The 27309-nt window shown below is 38.7% G+C and overlaps 2 protein-coding genes across 2 annotated transcripts in view; both read left to right on the top strand.

Annotated features, from left to right (window-relative positions):
* LOC113066082 (transient receptor potential cation channel subfamily A member 1-like) overlaps positions 1–18743 on the top strand; it is a 30796-nt gene extending 12053 nt beyond the window's left edge. Inside the window, exons 12-28 of the mRNA XM_026237705.1 lie at positions 26–195; positions 417–581; positions 1026–1140; positions 1615–1781; positions 2124–2208; positions 2296–2355; positions 2427–2525; positions 3060–3130; positions 3366–3519; positions 4618–4707; positions 5081–5250; positions 15072–15201; positions 15309–15491; positions 15585–15653; positions 16617–16712; positions 16852–16970; positions 17979–18743. Coding sequence (XP_026093490.1) covers positions 26–195; positions 417–581; positions 1026–1140; positions 1615–1781; positions 2124–2208; positions 2296–2355; positions 2427–2525; positions 3060–3130; positions 3366–3519; positions 4618–4707; positions 5081–5250; positions 15072–15201; positions 15309–15491; positions 15585–15653; positions 16617–16712; positions 16852–16970; positions 17979–18174 — 2139 coding nt within the window. The 3' untranslated portion in view covers positions 18175–18743. The remainder of the gene's footprint in view (positions 1–25; positions 196–416; positions 582–1025; positions 1141–1614; positions 1782–2123; positions 2209–2295; positions 2356–2426; positions 2526–3059; positions 3131–3365; positions 3520–4617; positions 4708–5080; positions 5251–15071; positions 15202–15308; positions 15492–15584; positions 15654–16616; positions 16713–16851; positions 16971–17978) is intronic.
* A 4726-nt stretch (positions 18744–23469) lies between these two features.
* LOC113065933 (musculin-like) lies at positions 23470–25318 on the top strand. Its single transcript, XM_026237468.1, has 2 exons — positions 23470–24254; positions 25164–25318. Exons 1-2 carry the CDS (start codon positions 23847–23849, stop codon positions 25245–25247), a joined length of 492 nt encoding a protein of 163 aa, XP_026093253.1. The 5' UTR covers positions 23470–23846; the 3' UTR covers positions 25248–25318.
* The last annotated feature ends 1991 nt before the right edge of the window (positions 25319–27309 follow it).

Raw genomic sequence — 27309 nt, 5'->3', positions numbered from 1 at the left:
TATAAGAGCCCATTGCCTCCTCCAGAGTAATGCCGTGAAGGAGATGTTGTCTGATGAGGATGTTGAAGGCTGCACTCCTCTGCACTACGCCTGCAAACTTGGCATCCACGATTCGGTCAAAAATATGCTTGGTCTCAATATCTTTGTGGGTCAAAAGTCACGGGAGAAGAAATCAGCGCTTCACTTCGCTGCAGAGTGAGAACGTTTGTAATACACTCACAGCTATATCAAAATCAGATCTTTCTGCATATTTTCTTAATAGGTTTTGACCTATAATAGCACATCAAAGGTAGTTCTGACCATTTATGAGAATTTTGCAGGCCTTTAAACAAAACAGTGCTACATAACTCCAAGCTTTCAAATCTTGCATACTCCAAAACCTGCTAATATTAAGTGTTTTCTCCAATATCTCTCAGATATGGGCGTATAAACACATGTAAGAGGCTGCTAGAGACCTTCACAGACTCTAAAATGCTCAACGATTGGGATGAAAAGGGTCTGACGCCCCTCCATCTTGCTTCGAAGGCAGGACACACTCAAGTTGTTGAGCTGCTGCTCAGGAGTGGTGCGCTGTTTCAAAGGTGCATCATACTTTTCTGGGAATCTATATTTTCGCAGTCATCACAAGCAGTTTTTTTTTTTTTTATAGACAACAGGCAGTGATATTTTAGCATTGAGTTACTGTTATAGTTGAATTTCAGTTAAAGTTTTATTTTCTGTTTTTTTTTCTCTTCTCTATGTAGTTTTATTAAGTGTTAGTTTTTAGTTAAATAAGTCTTTCAATTTAAATTGAATGGAAATGATTGCCTTGGCAAATAAATAACTGAAGTTATCTGTTTTTGGTTTTAGTTTTAGCTTACCTACCAGGTCACAATTGCGCCAAAATCTCAAAAGCTAATATTCCATGTATTATTTATTACTGTATGTTTTTTTTTTTTAAGTTGGTAGCTTGAAAAATTTCACTTAGTTTTGTAGTGACTTTATTCAGCTGGACATTCTGTAATAAAGTATTTTGTAATCTCTAGTGATTACAAAGGCTGGTCCTGTTTACATCATGCTGCGGCTGAGGGATACACACAGACAATGAAAATCCTCCTGGCTGCCAATGTCAAACTTTTGGACATAACAAATGAGGATGGGGTAAGCAGCCTTAAAATCCTTAACAACTGTGGAGCATAATCAGTTTGAGAAATACAATTCCTAACCCTAACCATAGGATAACAACTGAACAAGATCCCCCCCAAAAATTAACAAAGTCTCACAAATGCTGTTCTTTTGAAGATTCTATTCAAGAAATTTTCCTAAAAGAAACTATGAATTACAGTTTCCACAAAAATATAAAAATATATATTGTATTTTAACATTTATAGTAATAATTAATGTTGCTTGAGTGCCAAATCAGCATATTAGAATGGTTACTGAAGAAGAATGGAGTAATGTCTGCTGAAAAGTCAGCTTTACCACCAAAGAAATAAACTACATATACAGTATTTTAAGATATATTAAAGGTAATAGTAAAAGCAATTATTTTACGAAGTCATTTAAAAGTATTTATTGTAATTTGTGATTATAATTGAAGGAAACTGCTTATTAATAACATGTATGCTTTAACAGAACACAGCCCTTCACATAGCCGCACAAGCGGGACATGTAGGTGCTGTTTTGCTGTTATTGGACAGGGGAGCTGAAATCACTCTCAACAATGCTGACAACTCTTTTTTACATGAAGCTGTGCGTAATGAGAAAAAGGATGTCGTGAATGCTGTCATTGAAAACGAGAGGTAAGGAGCCATCTGCATTGAAGATGACCAGTATTCATTTTAATATAATATAATTTTAACATAAAAAGGTAACTTGGAAATTCAGATTAATAAAAACATCAATATTTCCTTTCTAAAATTAGAATACATTTGTTTTTACTACTTTTAATAAACACTTTTAAAGTTTCCTTTTTGGTGCTTTGAAATAAAAGTATTTAATATATATATTTAATGGAACAAAAAGAGGGGATTGATTGAGGGGCTACCTTTACAAAACTCAAAATAAATGTAAAAATATATAAATAAATTTTTTCTCCTCTGCAGTCTGCCAATGGTTGACAAACATATATTAATTCACTGCAGGTGTGGCGAGGCAATAAAGTCATTTAAATTAACATCCCGCTGTCCAGTGATGGACATCATAGAGTTCCTTCCAGAGTCTTTTAAGGTTTGTAGATTACCTTCCCACTTTTTTTTAATTTTTTAATTTTTTTATAAAAGTCTTTGGAATTAATCCCTTCTCTCTTCCAAGCAGCATCTTCTGGACCGGTGTATTTCAGAATCTGATCATGATGCCAACAGTCCGGATTATCATGTAAATTGCATTAAAACTTTTAATAATGTACATTAACACTATAGTGCATAACCGTTCAATGTTGTTGGCAGATAAAGTATGATTTTCAGTGGCTTCAGGCTCCAATACAGTCAATGAAGTATGCTAAAGCAGACAAAGCATTGAAGTACCAACCATTAGTAGCTATGAATGTAAGTCCCCTTAAATTATATATATATTATTACCATTAGAAAATATGATTGCAATATTTTAAGGTTTGTAAAACAAGAACCTTATCTATACTGTATATATATATTTCTCTTACTACTCTTACAACATCTTTTTACACTTGCAGTAAAATTGTAAACTGGAAATTTTTAAGTATTTTACTGTAAAATCATGTCCTGTACGAATTATTTATTTATTTATTTATTTTTGTTTTTTTGGTAAGGGAAACTTTTGTAACTTTCATAGTAAGAGAACTTTTTTGTTTTTAACAAGTAATTTCTACAGTATTTTAAATTGCATGTAGAACAGATTACGTTTCTCCAAGGCAGCCATCTTTTGTCAAAACAATGGATTGTGTATTAAAGGTAAAATACAAATGAAACTATAAGCATTTGTTCTTAGTGATATCTGACTTTTAGACCCCATTGTACACTATACATTCTTAAGTACAAAGCTCCTATTCTTTTTTGCATCCTAAAACAGTGTGAGAATAAATTGTAACTCTTGTACCACACTAGGCCATGGTGCGGTACAACCGTCTGGAGCTCCTCACTCATCCTGTGAGCCGAAAATATCTGGAGATGAAGTGGTATGTCAAAGATGTGCTGTAACAGTTCTGGTCAATACTTTTAAACTCACTATGATATGCTAATTTCTAAAGTCAGGTTTTTTTTATGTCCTACAGTATATAACACAGGCACTGCATTTTACTTTAGTGCATATGGTTAAAAATATCAGCATTACAGTGTTAACATCACTTCAAACAAATAGACTAGTTTACATAAACATTTGAATATCCTATTGAAACTGTTTTATTCGGACAGGAAGGTGTATGGAAGCAAGGTTCATTTGCTCAACCTGGCTGTCTACCTGCTTGGCTTGTTGCCCCTCACATACCTCATCCTCAATCTGAGACCAAAGCAGGACGTTTTTGGAAACAACACATCTGTCATCATGGTGCCAGTATCTTTTAGAGAGGTACTGTAGACAGAGTTCTCTGGCATCTTGCAGGGAAGAGATGAGGTCAAAAGTGTTGAAGTGAACACAATTTACAAATAATAGTCATATAAACCTAGGTTGGCTTGAGGGTGAGTTAATCGAGGGGTAATTTTTATTTTTATTTTCATTTTATTTTAATGTCTTGTGAAGTGGAAAATGAATTGTTTCTAATTAACAAATTCATCAATAAGATGTTTCAACTTCAAACTGTTGCTTCTGGTTAAAATAACCATGATGGTACCCATTCACTAAAGTGGAATTGTTTCTAATTAACAAATTCATCAATAAGATGTTTCAACTTCAAACTGTTGCTTCTGGTTAAAATAACCATGATGGTACCCATTCACTAAAGTGGATACATTGGTGAGCAAGCAATGTAATTCTAAACTTCCCATAATCTGTTCTGACAATTATATTATAAATATATATATATATATATATATATATATATATATATATATATATATATATATATATATATATATATATATATATATATATATATATATATATATATATATTTATTTTATTTTATTTTTTTTATTTTTTTTGTATTCCCTTTGAAGCATATACCAACAATGTAATCACATTTTTTTTATGCAAAGACAAGCCAATTATTCAAGCTATCATTCATAATCACATGCATATCCATTCACATTTGCATTCACTTCCTTATAACCTTTTCCTTGTCCTGTTACTTAATTTAATGAGTGTCATTATGAACTGAATGGTATTCATCAACTTCCCACTTATTGATCAGCTTCAAGGTTATAATCCCAATAAAATTATGCCTTATCCTGTATGCATATTACTATTTGTATTTTGAGAAATGGCACACAGTACTCATATTGGCATTATTATTATCCATATTTGAGTGTGAGGAACATGATCACACCATAGCAAAGATTTTAGTTTAGCATAATATGATAGTTGGGTTATGAATAAAAATCTGATCAGTCATTATGTTAATGGAATTAATTTGGTGATAATGTTGTAATGATACTCTCTCTCTCTCTCTCTCTCTCTCTCTCTCTCTCTCTCTCTCTCTCTCTCTCTCTTTCTTTTATCCCCATCCAGCAAAAAAGTTTAATCTCAGTCTGTATAATCATGGTGCTTGTCTTTAATGTGTATTCCGTTTGCAAAGAGCTGGTGCAGTTGGCTCAGCAGGTAATAGTTACGTCATCACTTCCCATGATGCAGCCACTATAAATTCCTATCATACTATAACACATACTCTCAGCAGAGGGCAATCAAACCATTACTAATCATAAATGTCATGATGCATATTAAATACACATGACTTTGCTGTGGGGATTCCCAATCCCTTGCAGGGCTCTAAGCCTTCCAGCCAAATGATTTACTGATAAAAACACAGTTCAGATTTTGCATGCATTGTAGTATAAAAACACAGCTCAGATTTTGCATGCATTGTAGTATGTAGTCTATTGTTCTATTTGCCACTGGGGATGGTATTCAAATTGCACTATGTTTGGAATCTAAAGGTGATTTTATGTAACTCCTCATGTCTTTTACATTACAGGGAATAAATTACTTCACAGACTTCTCTAACCCTGCAGAATGGGGCGCAGCCATTAGCTCTTTAGTCTTTGTCATTCCCATGTGCTTCAGTCTAAAGAATACGTGGCAATGGGAGGCTGGAGCTTTCGCCATTCTGAATTCATGGATAGCCTTCCTGCTCTACTTTCAGAGGTTTCGTTTTAGTGTCCTTCCTAGAATTTTAATATAAACAAGACACATTTTCTACATGTACAAATATATCTCAAATAAATTATATGTACTAGGGGTGACAATCAATTACAATTTCTAATCAAATTATTTGCAGTACATGAAAAGCTGATTAATAAAATTAAGTACTATAAATTGTATTTAGTGTATATGCTGTAAGAAATGCACAATATATATTGGTACTGTATGGGTTATCGGCCTATATTTGAGTTCCCTTGCAGTCGGTCACCCATGATGTAATGTCAGTGATGACCGCCAAATTGGGATCTCGCCAGAGAGACCAATAGACTTTGAGTGTAACTAAACGAGCCAATGTACATTGGCATGCAGTATTTAGCATCAGGCTGCCACACCCCCCAGTGTGTGAATGAAAGGCAGCATGTGCACTGCATTAATTCATACTTTCGCTTTGGAGCCAAGTGGTGTTGCATTACTACTGCTCTCATGTCCCTCGAGTGATTGCAAGAATGAGTGCAGGCATTACACACAGCAGCGGTAGTCACGGTCTCATAGGAAAAAAAAAGTTAGTTTTTTTGTGCAGACATCCAAACCAGGAGTGTGTGGTGGCCAGCTCCCCTGCGTTATTCAGCAGCCCCTCAGGCTGCTTGTCACCGTGGGCACCCCCCTGCAGCTGCCCCCACTCCCATGCAGCAGCAGCAGCCTTCTACCAGGAAGCATGGCGGAGCCAGTCACATGCAGGATACCCAGTTCGGCCAGGTCCCCACCTGGCGGTAATCACAAGTGCAAGAGGCCCTGTGACGGAAGACCCAGAGATGGAGGAGGCAGCTTATCAGGAGATGGTGACCACACCACTCCCTCCCCCAGAGAAGGGCCGGGTAGAGAATCTTTTGTTTTATTCTGATTTTGTTCCACCTCTGGCCCAGCAACCAGCGGTACCCAAAACGTAAATAAAAGAGTAATTTCAGTCTCTGGTACTCCAGAGGAATACACTTCCCATGAGCACCCCTCCTGCCCATCCATGGAACCAGGTAGCACTTGAATCCCCGCTTCATGTCGTCACATGCCAGGGTGTCACAAACCTCAAGCCGGGCTCCTGAATTTCCTCCCACACAAGGAGGAATCAGGTGAGTGTTACACTTCACACCCACACTCCGCCCTCTACCGTCACAGGCCAGGCCTTTACAGGCCCTGGGCTGGGTCCCTGTGTTCCACCACACTGCCCCACCATGGGTACATCGGTGGTTATGTTAGTTCCACTGGCACAGTCTCTCTGAGTCTGGTTAGTGCTTCCCAGTCTGTCTCGGTGGCTCTTTCTGACCATCAGACTCGGCTATGCAATTAAGTTCGCTGGCATTCCCCCTGCGATTTCCACATGAAAAACAGGGGCATCAACAGCCTTGACTAATGTGAACCAGATGCCCCTGTTTTTCATGTGGAAATCACAGGATAGTGCTGATCCCTCAAGCCAATATGAGATCTGGATTTTACAGTCCCTACTCAAGAAGGCTTTGGGTTATGACAGAGATTGGATCTGCGTCTTTTAAACCGTGCGCTTCACAAGCTGCTGTTCAAGATGTTGATGCAGAACGTCTAAGGTTAGATATGTAACCCTGGTTCCTCGAAGGAACGAGAAGCTGTGTCGAGATTGCTTTGGGGAACACCTCCAGATTGACGTTTCTGAATAAACTTTGTAATTAGTCCAATGGATGAGCGAGATGTCATAGGCGGGTGACGTCAGAGACCAGGAAGCATAAAAGCATGAGCGGCAAAGCCGGCAGCCAGCCTCAAGGGATGAAGCAAGTGCCAGCCATAGATGCCGGAAGTGTTGCACTGTGACGCAGCATCTCGTTCATTTGAGGAACCAGGGTTACATATGTAACCTTAGACATTCCTCTTCAGGAACTTGAGCTCCACCAAGATCGCTTTGGGGAATGAGAATGCCCATGCCGCCAGACTTTCAAATCTCTACCTAGTGTGGAAGAGCACAGCTAAAGCAAGAGAAGGAAACAGGAATCTGAAAGTAATGGGGGACAACCTGTCCAATGGCCAAACTTCAGAAGGAGTGAGTCTTGACTCCCAAGAGAGGGGAGATAAGAGGGGCATACGATAGCATCCTGATCATCACTTAGCATAAGGTTCTTCTGGCCGGAGGCCTCAGCCTCACCGCACCATGAAGGAAATGTAACCAGAGGGTTTCTGCCCACTAACTGGCCACTGAGAGGGACACGGTAGCCCACCATAGCTGCCACATAGACCTTCCGGGGTGAGTGGGTCAACCCTGCGGAGAGAAGGGCCTGCAGGAACTCCAGCACTGTCCCAACCAGGCAGTAAACTGGGTCGAGCTGGCTGTATCTGCACCAAGAAGTGAAAAGCTTCCACTTCAAGGCATACAGTTTCCTAATTGAGGGAGCTCTGGATTGGAGAACGGTCTCAAGAGAGACTAGAAGAGTTGTGCCTCCTCAGAGACCACACCTACAGCCTCTAAGCTCCATGCGGGGACGCACCCTCCACCTGCGAAGGGAGATCTATCCTGATGGGAACCTCCCATGGAGTGCCGTCAAAAAGAGAAATCAGGCCCAAGAACCACACCCAGCCCGGCCAGAACAGGGCACTCTCTTCAGAACTCCCGGGAGCAGAGCAATTGGGGGGAAAATGTACAGATGAAATCTCAACCATGTCTGTACCATGATGTCCAGCCCCAGTGGAGCTGGATGAATAAGAGGAAGCCAGAGGGGACAGTGCGATGTCTTTTGAGTCACAAACAGATCCACCCGAGTCTGGCCAACCTCTCCAACTCTGTTCATCACCTCGGTGTGAAGCCACCATTCCCCGGGCCTCGGCCCCTGCCTTAACAGGATGTCTGCTCCCATATATTAAAATGCCCAGGAAAGTGGACTGCTCTCAGCGAGAGGAGTTCACCCTGGGACCACACAAGGATCTTGTCGCTAGTTTGTATAAATGGCATGAGCACAGAGCTCCTTGGTGGTTGATGTAAGAGTCCACTGCTGTGTTGCCGGTGCACAGCAACACATGGTGATCTCTTAGGTCTATGTGAAAGTAATTTAGTGCTCGAAGCACAGCCAGCATCCTCGTGGCAGATGATATGCCATGTCGGATGGTGGCCACTCCACAGACTGCAGGCAGGGTGGCCAATCATAACCGCATCACAGCCAGTGAGGGATCCATCCATCGCTAGCATTAAGAGGCAACAAGGAGCTCCCAGCACCGGGCCCTGAGACAAGAACCGAGGTTTTCTTCACATGTCCAAGGCACGTAGGCACCGCCATGTGACCTTTAGCATGCTAAGTGTGTTTCCCCTTGGGGAGAACCCCTTGGTCTTGAGCAACCACTGTAGGGGTCTCATGTACAGCAGGCAAATAGTATTCACGTTGCAGCTGCCATCAGACCCAATCTCCAAGAATGCTTGACAGTGAGTGACCGGCCTTCTCTCACTCTCGCGACTGCAGTGAGGATCAACTTGATCCGAGCATGTGACATACGTGCCTGTATTATGGTTGAATCAGACACCACGCCCAGATAAGTGGTTCTCTGTACTGGAGAAAGCTCACTTTTCTTGACGTTAAGTCTTAACCCCAGCTCTTTCATGTGAGCGTCATCTGCTCTGATTGAGCTAATATTAACCAATCGTCAATGTGGTTAAGTCATGAAAGTATGAGGTGAGAGTGCAAGGCCAGAGGAAGATTCGTATTGGTAGGCTTTTGCCCCCAAAAGCAAACCTCAGGAACGTCCGATGAAGAAGAATGGATATAAGCAGCGGTGCACATAACTTTTTCGGTTAGTTACTCAAGTGAGTACCAGGAGATGGTGTTTGGTACTCACCCCATATGTCGTGTGGGCTTAAGTGCAGTCTTCGTCACTGCCCTCCTCAGTGTCCCCCCCACTTTCCTCTTCTACAGCTTCCTGCATGGTAGATGATGAAGATGCTGCAGATGCACTTCCCTGTCCTTGTTTTAGCCTACAATTAGCTGTCTCCATTCACAACAGCTTGCTTTGGGTCAAATGTCTCTGTGGTCTGCTTTAACAGGTAAATCTGCATCAGGGCTGAGAGACGAGCATGTGACAGATGAGATCTGTACTTGGTTTTTATTATGTTGAGATGTGAGAATCATCTCTCACAAGCTGCACTGCTTAAAGGCAGTGTAAGGGACAGCTTAACCACCTTGTTGATGTTGGAGTAAGCATCTGGGTTACTTGTATTTACTATTTGGACCAAGTTATACACAGAAGAGGCTCCCAGGCATTTTCCTGCCTGCTTTAAGGGCATCCATTCTGTCACAGTGGTATCTTTGTCAAGTTGCAATGTGGCCTCATATTTCTTGAGAATGCTGCAAACTGTTGTGTTATAAAAACTGTGGAGGTCTTGCATTTCCTGAGGCCATGTAGAAGGATCAAATACTAAGAAATGATGACAAGAATTGAGGGAGTCATATCTGATTTCAAACTCTTCAATTAATCCTCTCAGTAAGTTTGTCTGGTCTCTGTCAGCATCAGCATTAGAAACAGTGTGTGCCCTGTGACCTTCACCATCAAGCAGAAGTGTGAACTGTCCAATGTCAAGCATAAGTTCATCCTTACATTCTCCAATGGTCAGCTTTTCCTTCTGAAACTTAATGGATGTAGTCTTCAAAATGTTAGTAATGTCAAGCATTTTTGACAGAAAGCACTGAAGATGCTCAGTGCAGATATGCTGCTAGTCACTGTTATCACTCGTAGCTAGTTGCATTTTAATGGCTGGCAATAGTCTTGATATTTTTAACCGTGTTTCATGCCTCCATGCAGACCATCTGATATTATGAAACTTACCCAGTTTCATAAAGGAGATCCCATTTTCTTCACACAGCTTCTTCAGTTAAGCAGTTTTTTTGCCCCACCCTTTTTGTAAATAAAACTGCAGCAGCTTGACCACAGAGCGATTAAATGTCTCACAGTAAGGAACATTGCGATCCACAGATATTGTGCAATTCTCCAGTGTGCATGCAGTGCACAAAATGTGCACAAGTGAGTCTCCAACCGCAGCAAGTCGCTGGAGTTTTGGCACAAGGTCGTTGTACATACCGACGTTGACCACAGCCCTGTCTGTGCACACAGTGACCAACTTTGTTGCCCAATCATCCAAGCCTGTGTCCTGGAAAAGTCTCACAAGTCTGTCTGTTATGGCCTGCGCAGTTCGGTCAGCACCCAATTCAATCAGTCCAATAAAGTCTGAGGTAAACTCTCCGTCGCTGGACACAGACACAATGTAAATGATTTCCTGCTCAGTTTTTGTGATGTCCTCAGATCCATCACAAAGCAGCCCCCAAAATTCAGCAGACTGCAACTTGACTCGTAAATCCCCGCTGATGGCATTTGATGAATGCTTTGCAAGATCCGTGTGCCCCGTTCACTTGAATGATAAGCACCTCCAACATTTACTCCTAGACGCTTCTTTAACTGAATATCCTCAGAATAAGAAGACATAGGACACAGTTTAGCTTTATGGAAGGCGAGGAGAAAAATGTTAAACAGAGCTTGCCGCTGTTCTTCATTCAGCTTGTCTCACCATCTGGCAATTGGGTGACTGGACATTTCTTCTTGGCTAGCATGTTTATTAGCAATGGCTTGCACCACATTAGTGTGTTCCTTGCTCTTTTCATGTTTGTCAAATAAAGGATGGTTGAAATTCTTTGAGCCTTTTAAAACGCACCTGTTTTGTCTGCTAGATGTGGATTTGAGTGGCAAATCTTGCACCACATTTCAGTGTGAAACCACATCACATTTTTTTTTTTCGCTTCAAGCCACTGCACATCTTTGGACATCGCTGACAGTAGTTGACAAGTAACATGTAAGTTGTAAGTCTAGATGAAAGAATTGGTCAGTACGCAAAGGCACGGGGTAACACAGGTGGCATTATGTATTCCTGATTTTTGTTGTGCATGCGTACCTGTGTACCAGTTATGTGCACCCCTGGATATAAGGTATATTTTTGATAGATCATGACACACCAGTCCTCGGACTTGGCATGTGCAAGCGTGCTGAACTTCAGTCCCCTGATCAAAAAAAAAAAGGACACATCACATCATCCTTCCTCGGAACAGTGAAGTACCGGCTGTAGGACCCGGACTCAGCAACCCGAGGAGGAACCACCTCGATGATCCTCAGAGAGAGTCTACTTCTGTTCCATTACCAGAGTCTGCTTGGGGCCCACCAGAACTGGATTTTGTGGCCTCTCACTACAGTGTGCAGGACCCACTGAGACACATTTGGCAGTAGTTTTCACGTTTCCAAATAGTCTACTAAGGGAATCAGCCTCTCAAGACTGATCTCTGGTGTCATCAGAGCAGTTAGCTCTAAAACAGAAGGCTGGATGCCGGCTTCGCCTCTCGTGCTTTTATGCTTTCTCGTCTCTGACGTCACCCGCCTATGACGTTCTCAACGCAGCTCGAGTTCCTGAAGATGAAATGCATTTTCGAATGCATCATCCCCAAGACTGGTTTCAAGCGATCCTCCCACAACACAGGTCATTCCTGCGGTTTGCGTTCGAGGGTTGGGCACATCAGTACAAGGTCCTGCCCTTCGGGGACTTTTCACCAAAGTCACCTAGTGGGGTGCATCCTTATCTATCTTCATAACTGGCTCATACTTGCACATCTTGCTATCATTTGTGCGAACACAGGGACCTGGTGCTCAGACACCTCAGCCAATTGGGTCTTTGGGTCAACTGGGAAAAGGGCAAACTCGTGCCAATGCAGAGGATTGTTCTTTTCTAGGCATGAAGTATGATTTGGTCAGACAGACAGATCGCCTCACCCAAGAGCGTGCTCATTTGTAGCTGAACTGCGGCAGGACTTTATCAGGCAGGATGGTGGTCCCACTGAAATTTTTTCAGAGGCTCCTGGGGCATATGGCTGCAGCTGTGGTGGTAATTCCACTTGGTCTGCTCCATATAAGACCACTTCAGCACTGGCTCCATGGCCTAGTCCCAAGGTGGGCTTTGGTCCGCGTTACTAGCCGTGATCAGATTACACCGGCTTGCCGCAGAAACTTCAACTTGTGGTCAGATTCTTCATTCCTTCAGGCAGGAGTGCAACTGGAACAGGTATCCTGGCATTCTGTGGGGTTCACAGATGCCTCGGCCACTGGCTGGGGAGCCACATACAACGGGCATGCAGTGTCAAGGCTGTGGATTGGTCCCCATCTGCGTTCGCATATCAATTGTCTCGAGTAGCTGGCAGTGCACCTAGCCCTTACCCACCTAAGAGGGCGACTTCAGGGCAGGGACGTACTGGTCCCCACAGACAATAATGCGACCATTGCATATATCAACCGGCTAGGTGGTTTACGATCCCAACACATGTTGCACTCGTCTGCCACCTCCTCCTCTTGAGTCAGAAGCATCTGAGATCCCTTCGTGCCATTCATATCCCAGGAGTGTTGAATTGGGCAGGCGAAAAGCTGTCTCTTGCAGCAATCCAGGGGAGTGGAGACTCCACCCCCAGGCAGTTCAGCTGATCTGGAGATGGTTTGGAGTTGCTTAGGTAGACCTGTTTGCATTTCCAGGACACCCACTGGTTCTACTCCCAAACCGAGGCAACGATCAGCTCGGATGCACTGGCACACAGCTGGCCCCGTAGCCTGTGCAAATATGCGTTCCCCCCAGTGAGCCTACTAGCACGCACAGACACTGTGCAAGATCAGGGAGGACGAGGAGCAGGTCTTGTTAGTGGCTCCATATTGGGCCAACAGGACCTGGTTCCCGGAACTCATGCTCCTCATGACAGCCTTTCTCTGGCCGATTCCTCTGAGGAAGGATCTGCTTTCTGAGAGATGGGGAACCCTCTGGCACCCACATCCGGACCCGATGAAACTCCATGTGTGGTCTCTTGATGGGACACAAAGGTTCTAAGTGACCTACCTCAGGACGTAGTGCTCACTATTGCTTCAGCATGAACTCTGTCCACAAGATGGGCCTATGCTCTGAAGTGGAACCTGTTCATCAAATGGTGTTCCTCTCACCACGAGGACACCAGGAAATGTTCGATCAGTACTGTGTTTTCCTTCTTGAAGCAAGGGTTGGATTGTAGGCTGTACCCCCCCACCCGTAAGGTTTACTTTGCTGCTATTTCCACCCACCACGACCCAATAGAGGTGAGGTCAGTGGCAAAGCATGATCTGGTTGTCAGGTTCCTTAGGGGGTTCAGAAGGTTAAATCCTACTAGGACCCCCTCTCTACCCTCTTGGTATTTGGCTTTGGTGCTGAGAGCCCAAACTGGCCAATTCAAGCCATTCGCAAATGTTTACAGAACAAGTGGGAACCCAGTGTGCCTGTAGTCTTTATTTATTCTGTTTCTATTACTGTTTTATCACATGATAAGAAGTCTTAGGCCTTCTCAAGCCATACAGGTGACGCGTCTAATCTGCGGCCTATGATGCATCAAATAAATATTGCTGTTGAGACAAAATGCAATGCCTTTAAGTGAGCATTTTTAAACAGCATGCCTGGATACCTGTTCCAGGGGCACTCCTGCCTGAAGGAATGAAGGATCACATTGGCTCACTAAGAATAAATAATTTCGAATCAGTGACTTAATAAGAACAATCAACCTGGAATTTATGTTTCTATATGAAACATGGCTAGAGGACAGCTGCAGTGCAACAGTCCTCAATGAAACAGCCCCTCCTAACTTTACTTTCGTGAATGTCTGCAGGACTGTTAGGAGAGGTGGAGGTGTAGCTACAGTATGTCTTTTGAATATCTAGAGATAGTATTGAAAGGTGCTCCATGCATTCTGTTTATCATTATTTACAGACTTCCAAAATACTCTCCAGCATTTGTTGAAGATTTCACAGAAATGCTATCAATGATTTCCTCAGAGTTTTACTATTTTGCTATTGCAGGGGATTTTAATATTCACAATAGATAAATGCAGAAAACACAACTGCATTTTTGTGGGGAAGTTGTGGCCTATTGGTTAGAGATTCGGACTCATAATCCAAAGCTTGTGGGTTTGAGTCTGGGGCCAGAAGGGGTTGTAAGTGGGGGATGTATGTCCTTTCACTTTCAAAATAAATTATAACTGTTTTAAACAATTTTGAGACTTAAAAATATGTGTCATATCAGTTTCCTCCTGTGCTCTCACCTCAAATGGGTAGTGGCACTGAGAGGCCCCACACAGAATCAGCTTGAGAAATACCGCATGCCAATGTCCATTGGCTCGTTTAGTTACACTGGAAGTGGATTGGTCTCTTTGGCGAGACCCCAATTCATTTGTCTTTTTTTTTACATTTATTATACACCACTATTCAGAAGTTTGGAGTCAAAGGATTCTTTTTTTTAATGTTTTTGTCACTTATGCTCACCAATGTTGCATTTACTTGTTTTAAAATGCAGTAAAAATAGTAATATTGTGAAATATTTGTACAATTTTAATATATTTTATAATGTAATTAATTCCTGTGATGCAAAGTTACATTTTCAGCAGCCATCAGTCTTCAGAGTCGCATGAGCGAATAATGTTTCTAATTATCAATGTTGGTATATTTTTTTTGTGGAAACCATTATTTGTAATAATAAAGAAATGTACAATTTTACAAAGGATTTCTGTCACTTTTCACCAATTTAATGCATCCTTTCAAAGTGATAATTTAATAATAATAATTTAATAACGCTGAAATGCATTCTTTCACAAATCCAAAAATTAATTTTCATACTGTACTATAAAATACATTTCATGCTATACATTAAAATGTTATTTATTTCAGCAAAATAGTAAAAAATGTTGGTGTATAAAACATCTGAATTCTCATATGCCCTTTTCACACCGCAGGTTTGAGCGAATTGGAATTTACGTGGTGATGTTTGGTGGAATCATTAGGACCCTGTTGTGCATCATGATTCTCTTTCTCTTTCTCTTACTCGCATTTGGATTGGCCTTCCACGCTTTGATGCTCCACCAGGTAAGTCCAAACACAGAGATCATATCAACCCAGCATGACAGACATGTCAAATTTTGGCTAATCGGTGCGGTTTGATATTGATGTTTACTGTTTGCTGCTTTCAACAGGACGAGTTCAGCTCCATCAGCCTTGCATTAGCCCAGACGTTTGTGATGACAGTAGGAGAGCTGAACTACCAGAGCACATTTCTGAATGCTTATGAAAATGGCCGCATGGCGTTCCCCGGGGTCACCTATTTTATCTTTTTGATCTTTGTGCTTCTCATGCCTATTCTTCTCATGAACCTAATGGTAGGACACTCAACACTGGCCTAGCTATTACTGTTAATAATGGATGCAATTTGTTAGGATGTATTAGGTTTATTTGTCTAAATCACATTGCAGATTGGTTTGGCAGTAGGAGACATTGCAGAGGTACAAAGAAATGCAGAGTTGAAGAGGATAGCCATGCAGGTGAGCACTGAGCAGACTGCATTGACTACCACTAAGACCTCTAATTGATGTACATTTTTAGCAGAATTTTGATCAATTGTTTTACAAAATCTATTATGAAATAAAGACCCTGTTTAATCAAAATTATAGATTTATAATGTTTATTTTATGTCTGCATGCTCTGTCAAAGTTTACAACCATAAATCAGGTAGAAACTACTGTTCAAAAGTTTGGGGTCAGATTTTTCTGTTATTTACACCATCTCATGATGTCCATGCAAAATCAAAAAGTGATTTTTACAGTGTTCTGACCATGCAGGTACGTTTTTTTGTTTGTTTTTTTGTTTGTTTTTATCAGCTGAAGAATCATGTGACACTCAAGACTGGAGTATTGACTGCTGAAAATTCAGCTTTGCCATCCCATAAATATGTAAAATTTGACATTTTAAAATTGTAATTTAAAGGTCATTTAAATTGTAATGATATTTAACAATATTAATACATTTTTGTCTTGGTGAGCATAATAAACTTAAAAGTCTTAAAAATATCACTGACCCCAAACTTTGGAATAGTATAGTGCATGCATTTAAAATCTACTATATATATATATATATATATATATATATATATATATATATATATATATATATATATATATATATATATATATATATATATATATATATTGTATTAAAATACTGTAATATAAAATTATGATCAAATTTTAATGACTCTGAAGTGTATCCAAATTGTTGTCCAATAAAACATTCTTTAGAGAAAGTCCCTACCCATACTGCCACCAGCCTCTGACTTACAGCAGCAAGTAGAAAATCAGGATTCACAGCTGTGGCACAAACAATCAACTATAAAAACATGTGCCACCCCAAACTTACTGTTTCAAAATTAAAAACACTAACCCAGGAAATATAACTCTTATCATTACAAGTATATCTAGTGCATTGATCAAGAAAGCACTTCATTACAGATAGATCTTCACACTGCCCTTGAGGAGAAGCTACCTTACTGGTTCCTGAAGCGGGTTGACAAACCAACAATCACCATCTATCCCAATAAATGCAAGGTTTGTCTATCAACAAATGTTATTCCTACTCTGGTCACACATGCATTTTTGATAAAATTCTGTAAAATATTATTTTTCAAACGACATAAAATACATTTGAGTGAAAATGTAAATTTAATGACAATCATTTGTTACTCAGAAAATGCTGATACAGGCGCTCATTGAGGGTGAGATCCAAAACACAGTTCGCACCCGTCTGAACCTCCACTCACAGCAAGAAGGGCCTCTGGAGAGAGAGCTGCACAAACAGAAGAGCAGGTGACTTCTTTGTACCACCACCACTGTTTTGGGTTTACTCAGGAACACCACCTAGAGCAACATAAAGGGTTTGATTTTAAAAGTGAGCAGAAACTATGTATATATATATATATATATATATATATATATATATATATATATATATATATATATATATATATATACACACACACCTGGGCTTCAATAACTCCTCAGCAGTGCCACCAGCTGATTACCTCCATGCCACACCGCATTGAAGCAGTAATTCATGCAAAAGGAGCCCCAACCAATTATTGAGTACATAATTAAACCTGCTTTGGAGATCTTGAACATTTCTGTTTTGTAAATCTTTTTTTGATTGATTTTTGAGAAAATATTCACTTTGTTTTAGATACTAAATTGTAAATTTTCCTAAGCTGTTTGTCACAACTATCAGAATTAAAACAACAACAACAACAACAACAAAAAAACTGTGCAATATATCTAGAATATAAGAAACTTTGCTTTTTTTAATTAAATTACAAAAAAAATAAAGAAAATCCATGATATATATTTTTTTTTTAGATGCACCCAAAAAGTGCTAAACCTTTAATAATTAATCAATGATACTAAAACAACACTGACACAGACCTTTCAGACTTGTGGGAGAGCAGCCTCTAGTGTTCATTAGCTATAAGGCTCCATCAACTACAGATTCAGATTATAATTTGAATTGTAATTATAAAGTTTTTAGCAATTCAAATATGAATGGCACACAGCTCTGGTTCACATAGCTCAACTACCTAACCTTGCAGTTTCATATAATGCCCTTCATAATATATAATTTTCAAAGTAATATTTCACATACATAAAAAATACATTCAAATACATCACGTCTGCTCATAATTTCTTAACAAAAACAAGCATTTTAATACAACATTAAAAATTGCATCAGTTAACATTTACCTTTTTATTATTCTCATCTATTTACGCCTGTGTAAGTTGTCAGACATACAATATAGAATGCATTTGATCTGCTCTATCCTTCAGGTTGAAAGAGATGTCCTGTGTGCTGGAGAAACAGCATAACCTGCTCAAGCTGATCATCCAGAAAATGGAAATCACTTCTGAGGCTGATGAATACGACGGCCCACATAACCCTACAGCTCTGAAACAGCCCACTTCCTCCTCATCTCAGAAGTCAAAATGGGTCCCGCTGCTGCAAGCTATTAAGACAAAGAAGTGATATTAGAGATGATGACATCATGTAAAAAATATAAGCCAAATAACCAACCATCATTACTTATATAGACTCTATGTTGTTGCGATTTAGTATTTTAGTTTTAGTTGTTCTTCTTATCTGCTTAAGTGTAATTGTGTAATCATAAATTCAATATGTATTTAGATAATATAAGACAGTCTGTTTAATCAACTTACATTTTATAATGAACTCTGAAGAGAAGTGTTTGCATGATATCTAGTGCTTTAATACATAATTAAGATCTTATAGCATTTGGAATTGATGCACTGACAAGCTTCTAAAGCAGACTTTAAACTCCGTAATGTATCTCATATAGATTTATTACACTAATCAGTCCACATTTGTGCTCAACGTGTAGAAAAAAAATAGCATGTGAATCTGGCCTCGTGCCCGGATGTAGTAACCCTGAGATGCTTGGACATTCCAAACACTAATTTCAAAGTAGTTCTGCCAAAGGGGAGCACAAGTGTGTAACCCTTATTTTTGGTTATTAATTAGTCCATTTTGTATTATATCCACCACTTCATCATGATGGGATTCCAACGAAAGCTGCATTTAATAAAACCATCTTGTTGATCAGATTGTCAATGGTGATTTCACAGACTTATAAACAAGTCACTCAAGTTGGGAGCATATGAAGATGTGCACCTGCATGGCCAGAACACTGTAAAAATCACTTTCTGATTTTGCATGGACGTCATGAGATGTGGTAAATTTGATGACGAGGATCACAATATCCAGATGCAATGGATTTGCTTTAGATTTGGTCAATTTAAGTAATTCTAAACCTATATATTTATTGCAGTGTGCTTGATGCATGAAAAACCAGAACATACTATTTTAAGAAAATAAATTAAATGGAGTATACTGTGTTCAAGCCACCTCAATTCTTCGAGTCTCAGTTTTTCTGACGTTGATCCCCAGTCAGCTGTTCTTAGGCTTTGGGGGCAAATGAAAGAAAAGCAACAATTCTCATCTGTCATCTGGTCAGTATTTCACAGCATTTTGAAGTTTACAGAGCCCAGATACATCCCTTCCTCCTCCAAAGGGTAAGCAGCATTTCTCACACCCACCACTCAGATCACATCTAGACAGATATAAAAATATCTCAGTCACAGAGCGGTCCCATCTTTCCATATCACATATTTCATCAGCATATTCATCATCTAGACGGCCTTGCAAGACATCAAGACATTTTGCAGTCTTCGACATTTTAAGATGTATTTTAATAACAGGTGATTCTAAAAATGAATCCAGGGCATTTCAGTCCAGAATTGTGAAATATGTTAAAAATATATAGTTTCAGAAATAAAAATAAGAACTTTTACTTTGTTTAAAGAAAAGCATATATAGTATTTGCATGCAAATGTAGTAAAAGCGGTAAAATTATGACAATTTAAAATAACTTTTAAACTATTCCTGTGATGGCAAAGCTGAATTTTCAGCAGCCACTACTTTAGTCTTCAGTGTCACATGATCCTTCAGAAATCTTTATAATATGCCTATTTGCTGCTCCTGGTCCTAGTTTTTTTTTTTTTTTTTTTTTTGATTCACTCCCATGGAACACTCCAATGGTCAAGCTGGCACTGGGAGCAAATGGATAGTTCACTCTTCAGCCACTTATATCATTCAATTAAATGTGCTTGGTTCAATGCAGCGGAGGCTTGACTAAAATGGGGGCGTATTGATTTTCCTAATGGCCGTTTTGATGCTGTTACATGCCATTTGTTTAACACTGCAGCTGTGAGAGCACGGTGACCATGGGAACCAGGGGATGAGAGGGCGCATGGCTGATGTCATAGTCCTGCACCTGTCCCGCTCACTCATTCACACAAAACAGAGGGAGAGAAAGAAGGAAAAGAGCCACTGCCCACACTACGACCCTTAATATGCTTACCGACAGACAACTGCACAATTCTCATGTTAGCTCGGACCTAAAACAACGTGGGCAGTATTGTTCCCATGTAATTAGTCCCTCTGTGGAAGCTTGGGAAAGATGTGCTTATGCAGTTGTTTAAAGCAGAGATTAGTGTTAAAATGCTAAGGTGCCTCACATACGTTTGTTCTTACTAAGGCATCTTGACCCTGCACATTTTCTTTCAGATAGGTGTAGATTTTAGTTTAAAGCACTGCAAGATCAGAGCAATAGGTTCCCATCGGGTCAACAGATATTTTCATATAAAACAGTTGAGACCTGCTATAGTTATAAAAGCATGTGAATGTGTCCTTTAATGCTCATCCTGGAAGAAAATGCAGGTCACTGTGCTTGCTACTGTGCCTTATGCAATATGCATCTGCAGATTTAAAGATTCTTACCATTTATAAAGGCTATAAAAAATTATAAGCCTTCTTTCCACCAATGGGCAGAACAGTTCTCATTGCGAAACTGTGAAATTAGAATTATGGAGCAGCCACATTTTCGGTTGTTCGATCCGTTTTTATGGGCGAAATCCAGACATTTCGCAACGGGTTCAGCAATGACTGTTGCCAAATCTCTGTGCGAAATTCCAGATTGCACAGATTCCTATTCGAAAAGCTGGATTTTGCCTGCAAAATTTTGTTGAGCAACGGTGTTACGGCCGACACATGGCCATGCACAACAGAAAAGGAGACCAAAACAAAACCTTGATGTAATGAATAAAGTTTATTACATAATTCTAGGGATTTCACACAAAATAACAATGTGCATATGCTAATTGAAAAATCCAAAATGACTACACATGACAGATCCCTTTTGATTGAGGTAACCAGAGGCCAGTATCAAACCTGTCCCATGCCTGTAACAGGAACACTGTTCCACCTCCACATTTAAATCAGTTGTTTCTCGTATCTCCTGTCATGCACCTACAAGAAAACCATAGCAAAAAAAAAGAAAGAAAATGCACACCCTCACACCATAATAAATGGTAAATGTACCTTTAGAACAGGGGTAGGCAATATAAAGAAAATAAAGAATAACATTTTTACTTTAAGTTTAAAAAACATTGCTTATGCACAAGATGCTAAAAAAGCAATGTTTCCAAAGACTTCCATCTAAAACATGTTTGCCTATAGAACACTATTGAAAATGGTACACAAAAAGGTGTTCTATGTGAATGGGCCCTTACTGTAAGAATTAACATCTTAAATTCCACAGAGAAAGAAGCATAAACTATTAATTGTAGGTTATTCCAAAGCTGTCTGCACTTGGCATGTACCCTCTGCAAAAATGGAGCATGCAAGTCAGCTGTGCTTTTGGATAATTGTTGGCTGAGGGTGACCGCTGTAATATAAAATCTTAATTTCACACTCATTAGCCGGGAATGAAAACTCGTACATATCTAGTTTACTGAGTGATACTGTGAGATGCTGAGAAACTTTCAGCTGTGGGAAATTTGGTTTTATGGTTTAGGAAATGCTTCTCTTCATGTATGGACATATAAAAGATGCGTGCATGTCTTGTGCAGAGATATACAGATACATTTGAAATGCATTGTGTAATCTTATTCAGATAATGCTATTAGGGATGTGGCTAAGGAGGGTATCCATTCTTTAAGGTCTGGTGGTATTTAAAATGTCCAAACATAAATGGGAAGAGTTCCTTATATGCATGTCTAACCTACACGTGTTTAATCATGCATTTTTGTATAATGCTGAAATATATAACCAAAATAGCTATGGCCCTCTTTGATGTGTCATTCAATTGCTAATATGAGCAAGCCCAACAGAAGAGGCAGTCATACAAAGTTTCCTATAACACAGCTGAACTGACATCTGCCAAGTAATATTAAATAAATATCATTTTAATTTGCTAAGCGTGTGCAATGCGTACATGTTACTGCATGATAAGAGAGACAAATGAGAGCACAATGTGATCATGTGTAAAATGAATAGATGTGTATTTTTCCTTCACCCACAGCCACAGGGTCCCAGGGATTGCCCCCCATCCTGCAGATGTAATGCAAAGTGCTGACAGCTGTGGCCAATGTGCAGCGAGCGTGTGTGAGAGCGCTCTAACCAAGCAGAAACCCAATATCTCTGTGAAATGACCAGTGGATTAAGAGCGTTTGATAAGCCTTCAGACATTTCTGTTTGCTTAAGAGCATGTGGGAAAAAAAGCATTTAAGTGGACCGTGGTTGACCACTGAACTGGAGAAATAAGAAACTTACGTTTTTCACAATATTTTACTAACTATTCTAATTGAAGTATAGCTAGGTTGGTTTGGGTTACAATAGTGTAAAACAGGTTGTTTTGGAGAATGCCTTGTAATTTGATTCAATGCATTTATTTTCTATTTATTATTCTTTACTTACGCTGTTTATTTAATTGTTTATTATATGCAATGTAAAGTAAAAAGTAAAAGTAATGATTATTAATTATTTAAAATACAGATAAAAACATATTTCCATGATTTAAGCTGATTTATTGAGAATTGGTGCATACATTTAGAATCAAAATGAAGAATTTCATAATGACTATTTATTTTGCATCAAACACTTAATAATAAATATTAAATTGTATATGTGTGTGTGTCCGCATGCATTTATTGTGCATGTATTCAGAATTTTTAATAAAAATGTAATATATTATTTGCATATATGGCAAAAAATACAGTAAAAATAGTAATATTGTGAAATATTATTACAATATCAAATAACAGTTTTCTGTATTAATATATTTTCACATTTAATTTATTCCAGTAAAGCTGAATTTTCATACATTTTATTTCAGCCATTGCTCTAATCTTCAGTGTCACATGATCCTTCGGAAATCATTCTAATAAGCTGATTTTGTGCTCCATTATTAATAATATCTTGTTCTGTTATAATGTTGAAAACAGCCTTTGCTGCTCATTTATATATATATATATATATATATATATATATATATATATATATATATATATATATATATATATATATATATAGAAACAGTGACACATCTTTGAATAATAGAAAGTTCAGTGAGCAGCATTTACAAAACAGGAATCTTTTACAACATTATACAAGTTTTTACTGTCTCTTTTGATCTATTTAATGTGTCCTTGCTGAATAACAGTATTCATTTCCCAATGTTTTGAAACGTAGTGTGTTACTGTATCCACAATATATTAAGCAGCTACATTGATTAAAAACATAAATGTTTCTTAAGCACTAAACCAGTGTATCAGAATGATTTCTGAGGGATTGTGTGATTATTTTGATTGAATTGTTATTTATTAAATAACAATAAACCAATAAATAACCAGATCTGGAAGCTGTTTTATGTGGTGTAGTTAAAAATCTCATGGTGTTAGTTCTTGGCAGATTCTATAGAATCATACTGCATAGGTTTTCAGTGCCACTGTGTCAAGCTGTCTTGCCAAAAGTTAGATGGGGAAAAGGGGCGGAGAAATGTCTGATCCAGAGTGACCCTGCCAAACCTTAAATGTGCTTGGTACACCACAGAAAAAGCTCTGAGATGCTCAGAGAAGACAGGCAGAAGATACAGTCTGCTTGGTTGATTGATTTCACTAATGACCTTGTATTGATGCGCCTTTTTTGCCTGGGCTTCTTTTACAGCGATTTAAAATTTAGGCACCACCTGTTGCTCTGAATCTACAGCAAGGCCACTGAATATCATAAACGACTGGAAAGCCGGAAATCGAGTTCTTTGCTCTGAAGCAGTTGTAGGCAAGATGTCCACGGGTTCGGTGAGTGATCCTGAAGATCTCCAGGAGCTGTCAATCACTCCCATGGACACACGTTCTCTAGAAGACTCAGAAGACGAGTTTAGTATCGATGACAGTCTGAAAGCAAAGACCAAACATCCTCGAGCTGCTGCCAACAACAACAAGCAACAAATGAAGATGGGGAAGGATGGCAGACAGTCTCAGAGAAACGCAGCTAATGCCAGAGAGAGGGCACGCATGAGGGTTCTGAGTAAAGCGTTCTCGCGGCTGAAGACCAGCCTGCCGTGGGTACCGGCGGACACCAAACTGTCAAAGCTGGACACGCTGCGTCTGGCATCCAGCTACATTTCTCACCTCAGACAACTCTTGCAAGAAGACAGATATGAGAACAGCTTCGTGCATCCCGTGAACTTGGTATGAGTGAGTGTTGTCTGAGTTTATCGCAGGATTTCCATCTGGTCGAGAAGATTTATTGTTCAGTATTACTTGTAAAACATATCATCTATACTCAGTTTTGTTAAACATATAAAATATATACTATTAACAAAAAAGTAAAGCACTTGCATTGAACAAAGTGTACAAAGAGTGACTGGTTTGTCCTTGTTTTGTGTCCATTTCTGTTCTTTTTTTATTTTTTATTTTTTTTATCACTGTTGTTGTAACGTATTGGGAAGCCAGAATGTGTATCCATCAACAGAAACATACATTAGCTGAACTTGATATCTTTAACAAGCTATATTAAAGATGCATTGTCATATTTAAATTGAGAAGTGCATGCCGAACCATGTGTGGAGAACGGTACCATATGTTTTTTGTTTTGTTTTTGTTTTTACCAAGAACAGTTATACCCCTAAAATATGTACAGTATTTTCTTTTTAATATTCTGTATTAAATATAAATAAAATACATTTTACAACTATTCATAATTATAGATAATACTGTACATATGTTTTTATATATTACAGTAACCGCACAAATACTGTATTAAATGTATTAGATGTAGTTTACCATTTCATTAATTTATAATTTAATTTCAATTATCATGTAACATTTATATTGTTAACCTGAAGTGTAATTACCTTGTTAAACTGAAGTCTAATTGTTAATATATATATATATATATATATATATATATATATATATATATATATATATATATATATATATATATATATATATATATACATATTTTTTATTATTATTATTAAAAATAAATATAAAAGTAATACTTTACAGCACACTTAGCATTACATGCATTCTCGTCTGCATCTTATGGCATTTTACCAGCAATGTGTGGCTGACTTTTTTATTCTTTTTCCACAGACCTGGCCTTTTGTGGTCTCGGCACGATCAGAGGACACCAAAGACATTTCAGCAGCGGTCAGACTATGTGGAGCTACAGCATAAACATCTGGCACCTCTCTGTCTTTTATCCCCCTCCATCTCTCTCTCTCTCTCTCTCTCTCTCTCTATTTTTACTGTCTGTACTCATGCACTTCCTCTGAACTTACATCAAATGGACATTATGCATTGAATGCAACTGCATGTTGAACATACAAGTAGTTAAACAACAAAGTCATTGCACACAAATCTGTGCTTATATACTGTATAGCCAGATGTTTTTTTATGCTCATTACTAGCAAACCAAGACAGATATTACAGATATTACTACAGACATTATATTAAGTGTTTAAATATTTGAAATGTTGTCTGTGTTTAGCAACTCTTGTGAAAAAAGAACAATTTGCAAAGACAGGGAAGCACACTGAAAATCACTTTTATTGTTTTAAGGCACTTGTAATATTTCTAACCATCCAGCAGACATTTAAAAGGCATATTTTGGCAGGACATTTTCACCTTGTGGAATCTGCTTTGGTTTTTAGAGATTTTATTTTTCACTAAGCAGCAATATGACCTATGTAATTAAGGCTAGATGGAATAGAACACAAAATATGCTCGATGTCTTGACATTTGTCCACATGTTATACTCCAAAGATTATTTATGATTGCGATATTTGAGGCTTGTTACTATTTTTTCTTTGTATGTGCTTATATTAATGAATCACTCATTCAACGAATGTCTACACAACTTCAGCAGGATGCATCTTATGTACCAGCTCAGCTAACGAAAATTTATTCGAAGAACATTTTGAAGACATTAAGTAATGAAAACTATATATATATATATTTTTTTTTTTTTTCTCTGAACATATTTTCTTTGTTATGTGAATGCGAGTGGAAACATTTTGGCAATGTTACTTTTTAATATTCTTTCAGTTATCTGAAACTAGTAAGTATGGTAAACAGTTAGGCTGATGATATACAGGGCAACTTTCAAGTATCATCAGCCAGACAACCATCCAACTAATGTTTCAGAAAAACGTTCCATGAATGATGTGTTAACATTTTGAGAACGTTATTAAAAACCACATATCTTTGAATGAACCTTTGAAGCGTCATAACTTTGAGAGAACTTCTGAGACTGTTCATCTTACCTGGGAAATGAAGTCATTTTTTATCACTACAGACACGTTACTTGATCAAGTGTATATCTCATTTATCGTGCTGAATATGTTTGTTCATCTGTATAGTTTCTGCTGTAATTAAGTTCGTGAGAAATATTGCACATAAATTGTAATGTGTCACTCTTCTCAAGAGGAATAACAATGATGAATGTACACGGTTAATTCATTTTCATAAAGTCCATATTGTGTTTACTTTGTAAGTATGTAAACTAAAAATAATTAATTTTTTTAAACTCTACAGTATGTGTAGAACCCAAATCAAAATTGTGTGAGCTTGTGCCCATGTGCTCATTAGAATGTGTGCGGTTTGAAGAGGAAGCCGACTTTTCATCACGTTTGTGGAGGATTGCAGCTGTCGTGCTGTTAGTTTCCCAGAGCACTGAACTGGTCCCTTGAGGGAGTCTCACAGGAGATGAAGCACTCTGTCAGGCAAGGACAGCTCAGAAACGGCTCTCACGTTCTCCACCGCTGCTGCAGAATGAGCGCTCTGGGGTTCACCGAGCTTACAATGAGGAAAGCATTATCCAACTGCTAGAACTCATGACTTCAAAAACCAATGTGATTTGTCATCCTCTTCTACCTGCTGCGTTAATACATCATTATATCAGAACACAACTGGAATGTAGAGTAGAATAGCCAGTATTCAATGCGCAGATAAAGTCTGCAGATGCATTTCACGCATCATTCATATCTGAAAACTGTTTAAAATGTAAGACTAATAGACAAGGAAAAGTCTTAATTAATAGTTCCATCTAGTGGTGACAGAGCTTTCTGGCCACATGATACATTAGCTCTTAACCAGGGGCCAGGGGGCCACCAGGGGACCCAGGAAATTATTTAAAATGTACATTTTAAAATATAAATAAAAAAGTTAAAATGCTATTATAAAGGTTCTATATAAATTTCTATCTATTATAAAAAAATCTATCTATCTATCTATCTAT

The sequence above is a fragment of the Carassius auratus genome, chromosome 49, assembly GCF_003368295.1.
Source record: "Carassius auratus strain Wakin chromosome 49, ASM336829v1, whole genome shotgun sequence".
NCBI classification, from domain to species: domain Eukaryota; kingdom Metazoa; phylum Chordata; class Actinopteri; order Cypriniformes; family Cyprinidae; genus Carassius; species Carassius auratus.
This window is presented reverse-complemented; position numbering and strand designations above follow the sequence as displayed.